Source organism: Oryzias melastigma, unplaced genomic scaffold (assembly GCF_002922805.2).
Source record: "Oryzias melastigma strain HK-1 unplaced genomic scaffold, ASM292280v2 sc00231, whole genome shotgun sequence".
NCBI classification, from domain to species: Eukaryota; Metazoa; Chordata; class Actinopteri; order Beloniformes; family Adrianichthyidae; genus Oryzias; species Oryzias melastigma.
In genome coordinates this window covers 184,210-189,074 of record NW_023416884.1, presented here as the reverse complement: position 1 = coordinate 189,074, position 4,865 = coordinate 184,210, and the positions used below count along the sequence as shown (strand labels likewise).

General features: G+C 40.8%; 1 protein-coding gene across 1 annotated transcript; it reads right to left on the bottom strand.

The window, feature by feature from the left end:
• Window positions 1–34: 34 nt before the first annotated feature.
• LOC112139517 (immunoglobulin kappa light chain) lies at window positions 35–1,783 on the bottom strand. Its single transcript, XM_024262335.2, has 5 exons — window positions 1,726–1,783; window positions 905–1,621; window positions 662–784; window positions 554–591; window positions 35–470 (listed from the first exon to the last, which is right to left on the bottom strand). The coding sequence occupies exons 1-5, from the start codon at window positions 1,781–1,783 to the stop codon at window positions 348–350; spliced, it is 1,059 nt and encodes a 352-aa protein (XP_024118103.2). The 3' UTR covers window positions 35–347.
• Between the last annotated feature and the right edge of the window lie 3,082 nt (window positions 1,784–4,865).

Genomic DNA, 4,865 nt, shown 5'->3' with positions numbered 1-4,865 from the left:
AACAGAGGCCCCAAGGAGTGATGTAAACAAGGCCCGACCAGGCACACCCACTGATGGAGTTAAGGAGAGGACTAGTTCTCGAAAGCATTGCCTTCTAAATAATTTAATGTTGAATGATTTCTGTTTAATGTGAAAAATCAAATACTGTCTAAATTAAGGGCAAATAGCTTCTAATTCATGACAAACAAACAAAAAATTAAATACATCAAATTTACTAAACAAAATCCCCTGAAATAAAATCCAGTGTTTCATTTTTACCACAGACAATATTAGAAAAATTCATTTTTTGTTATTTTATATAGGGGAAAGGTCAATAAAAATCAAATCAGTGACTTCAAAGTTTAAATCTATGGTCTCACACCGGCATAAAGACAGTCTGAGTTGGAGTCGTTCTTCTGTCTTCTTGATCTCTTGGACCCCTTGACTTTTATAGCAGCGTAATGGAGACTTTCTGTGTCTTTGTTCTCAGCCTGAAACCAAATTGACAGAAAACAAGCACAGCATGAACTTTATGTGGATCAAAGATGAACATGATAACTGAAGAGAGTCTCACCTCTGAGCTTCTTAAGGGTGCAGCAGGTGATCTTTCTTCTGGTTATTAAACACAGAAAAGTTTTACTTCAAGAACACACATGTAGGACAGTGAAATAAGTTTATGTACCTGTGGAGGTGCAGTTGTTTCTCTTGTTGATCTTCCACAGAAGAAAAAGCAGAAAAACAACGAGGACGCTCATGATGGTCAATAATCCAACCAAAGTGTGAAGAATCACAGAGTTCAGAGGAGCTGCAGAGTCAGCAAGAAAGAACGGAATCAACTTTAAGTTAAAAAAAAAACAGATTTAATTTTAAATTCATCTGAATATTATTTCATCCACAAACTTGATTCTTTAAAGATAAAACTCACCTGTGAGGTTCAGTTTGGTCCCATTTCCAAACAGAATGTGTCCACATGAGGCAACAGCACAGTAGTAGATCCCAGCATGAGACTCATTCAGATTCTTCATGTGGAGATTGTAGACACAACTGTGTGTTTGTGTGTTCTTCTTTCTCTCACACTGATCCTTCCTGCCTCCATGAGTGTAAATGAGTCCTGGATGAGAGTCTTCAGAGTCTTTGAACCAGTAAACTCTGTGTTCTCCATCACAGCTCCCAGTGTGTACTGTACAGTTCAGAGTCACAGAGTCTCCAGGATGGATGTTCTCAGAGGACGACTGATCTACTGAAGTCTGGATGGTTAAACCTGATCCTTTAACATCAACTGTAATAGCTGCTTTGAAAAAAATATATGTTTGATGATCTGAAATACAGAAGTAATTTGCTGAGTCTGATAGTTTCAGATATGAAATTGTCAAATTAACACTTTTGTCTGATGGTTTTAATGTGAAGCGTGGATCATTCATGTATTCACTGGAGAAGGGTAATTTTGAATATTTACTATGGTAGGACACAAGTTTTGGTTTTTGTCCCAGAATATATTTGTACCATAAAACATATTGCAGATAATTTCCTTCATAGAAACATGGTAAAGTTACAGTTCCTCCGATGTGAGCTGAGATAAAAACACTTTCTCGAAGATCAGATGAAGAGGATTCCATAGGAGGGTTCAATGCTGAAATACATTCTAAAAAGTAAAAAACAAAAATGTTTTTTTCTGTTATTTTTTTTTTCAGTTTTAATATAAATGAATAAATTCCATGTCCTTAAATATGAAATATCATGACTCACCATTGTTCCTTGAAAGCAAACATGTCAGAAGGAAGATCACTCGAGCAGGTGTCACCATGTTTGGATTCTGGTGCAGAATGACAAAAAACCTGACTCTTAGTCTACTTTAAGGACGAGAGACTGCATCTGATTGGTCCATCTGAAGTCACACACTCTCCCTTTGTAGGAAATATGATCACATGTTTACAGACACAAACTATGTCAAGATTTTATCAAGAAAAGCTCAAAGCAGGGAAGTAAATAAAGATGAGGAACTTTTAGTTTAAAATCTAGAGATTACGTTATTATTTTAAGTTTGATGATTTAGTTCAGCAATTCAACTGTTTAATAACTTAAAGTTAATGGTCTCTTACTCTGCTTTATTGAATAGAAAAGAAAAACTTTCTCCAAAGAAGGTCTTTAGAAAAAAAACACTTCAAACAGAGGGAACAACATACATATGCTTTAGCCAAGGGGTGCCCACAGTAGGGCCTGCACCTGGGGTTGAACGTTGGCCAACCCTGGAGCAAAGAACATCATTATTTGACATATCTCATTTGCTTTCTACTTGACAAATGACTAATCTATATTATTCCTCAATAATCTATGGATCCAGTTGAGGTGGTTCAGGCATCTGATCCGGATGCCTCATGGACTCCTTCATGGGGAGGTGTTCCAGGACACGTCAGTGAGACTACGTCTCTTCACTGGACCTGGGAAAGCCTCAGGGTCCCCCCAGAGGAGCTGAAGGAAGTGGCCGGAGAAAGGAAAGTTTTAGCATCTTTGCTTAGGCTGATAATTCCAGCCTTGTCTCTTGCCAAGGACAGACGCACTTTTCTCTCTCCTCCCCTCCCATGTTGTTCCCAAGGCTTCTGTTTGTCTTCCCTGTGAGCTGCTGTTTTTTTGCTCTCGACTACTCTTCTGCTTTTTGAATCCATGAAAATGGATCTGATCCACTGGTCTTTTAATGCGATCGACAAGATTAATTCCACGCTAAGGAATGGGAAAGCGAACCCCTCCTGCCCAGACGGAACCCATGCGGCTGGATTCACCAACGATTCATGGGGCAAGTGGAGGCTGATGTTTCTGGCCCAGCTGTCTGTAGAAGATGTTGAGAATGTGTATCTGTTCGTGTTCCTGATCTTTGGATTCCTCGCAATTGGAATCGGAGGATATCTCAACTATCAGGCGGTCTCTGAGGTGATGGTCGTGAGAAGCGAGCTGTCTGATCTCTTTGGGAAGTTATTTCGGGAAGTTTTGACTCTTGGACTTTCACAGGTGGATCAGAAGCAGTCTGCCACACTTGCCCATCTGAGCAGAGTGCTTGCGACCCTTGAACTTGTGCTGAAGATGGATGTCAAGTTGGAGCAACTTTCTGCCCGCACAGAAGGGAGAGTGGTCTAAATTTCCCACATTCCGGCCTATTTTGAAATTCGCCTCAAAGACAGTCAGACCAGTGAAGGACTCAGCTAGCAGTACAAAAACAACTGTTGGCGCCTGAAACAAATCATCTGATCAGATCCCCCCCAGCCGATGGCGCTGCCCTTGGTTCCCTTGGCTCTATCTAAACAAGTTTGCTTCTACAGAGTGTGAAAGGCAGCTGTGTGTGGAGACGACGACTGCTGCTCATCCCTTCTTGACCTCGGCATTCCTGTAATCTCTCTCCCAGTGAAGCGTAGTCTGGATGCGTGCTCTGGTAGCAGCAAACGGATTGATGCAAAGGTGTCCCCTCCCCCCTGCCCATCCCACCCATCAAACCTCATGTATTGCGTCTTCGAATGAGTTGTGCTTCTGTGTTATGGTGTATTTGTTGGTTGTATCTGAACATTATACGCCGTGCTGAGATATGACCTTTTATTGCCACAATCTGAAATGTAAAAAAAAAAAGTTCTATACTCTATTATATTTTGTTTTTATGCTTGTTATATTTATAAATAAAGAATAAAAGCAAAAGAAACTTGGATATTGTATTTAAACTTTTTGCTTTTATTTTATTATATGCTAAATCTATTGCATTTGGCCAACAGACCAATGACACATTGATACAACCCTCTGAGATATTAGTTTGGGGACCCCTCGTTAGAGAATCTTTTAGATCAAATTTGCGGCCAGCAGGCCAATTGCAGACCCCCAAGACAATATTGTGGCCCCTACTTTAATATGAAAACTTAATGTTAGTGAGGCCTGCGAGTTTTGTATGTATGGCACTTTTACAGTGCTGACAAACCCACCAATCAAAGTTGCTTGTGTAGGTATGATATTGACAGGGCTTGAAGAAGTGAAACATTTGGGGTAGGAAACCTGACACTCCCCACCCCAGGTCACATTAATGATTCATTCATTCATTTTCTTTAATGTTGTGTCCCTTTCGGGGTCACGGGGGTGCGAAAGCCAAACCTGGGTACTGAGGAGCAAAGGCAGGAAACACCCTGGGCAGGTCGCCAGTCTGTCGCAGGGTCTCAATCACACACCCATTCACACCTAGTGACTATTTAGAGTAACCAATTAACCTGTGAAGCCTGTTTTTGGATGCTGGGAGGAAGCCGGAGTCCAGGGAGGAAGCCCATCCATGCACAGGGAGAAGATGCAAACACAGAAAGGTCTCCCATTGGTGATCCTGTTTCATTAAGTTCTGGCATAAAAATTATGAGGTTATTAAAAATAAATAAAAAATGTTTGCAGTTTGTGGTAAGTTCTGAATAAAACCTGATGCTAGCTATTCAGCTAACTGCTAACTGGTGTAAAATGAAGGGGAAAGTAATACTGATGTTATTGTTAGATTCTGTGGCCAGATCGGTGTAATCACAGAGTGGCCACAGATAACATTTCCACCAAACGCAAGAGATTGTAGCGGGAGCAGCAGGGCGGCCGTCGCCCCTGGCTAGGTTGTTTTTGCTTGTATCCTGATAGAAAACCTGGGAGTCACAGTTATTATATAATATTTGCTACTTTCCTTACATTTTTTTGTTTAAATTTACTGCTTTAAGGGGTTTAGCAAGCATGGGTGGGCGTGTTGTCTGTATTTTAGTGTTTCACCTGCCATTTTGACATATGTACTTAGGGTAGAATATATTTGTCCCAGTGGTGGGCCGTGCATTTCACACCTAGGCCTTCAGTAGTGCTCCATCTGAATCAACCCAACCCTCAATAACTATTTTATG

What these genes read in the sequence shown, in the direction of transcription:
- LOC112139517 (XM_024262335.2), bottom strand. Translation starts at nt 1,783, where the DNA reads ATGGTGACACCTGCTCGAGTGATCTTCCTTCTGACATGTTTGCTTTCA. An exon ending in AAACAACTGCACCTCCACAG is followed by an intron (nt 592 to 661) that starts GTACATAAACTT and finishes TTTAATAACCAG; the next exon opens with AAGAAAGATCACCTGCTGCA. An exon ending in CACCCTTAAGAAGCTCAGAG is followed by an intron (nt 471 to 553) that starts GTGAGACTCTCT and finishes ATTTGGTTTCAG; the next exon opens with GCTGAGAACAAAGACACAGA.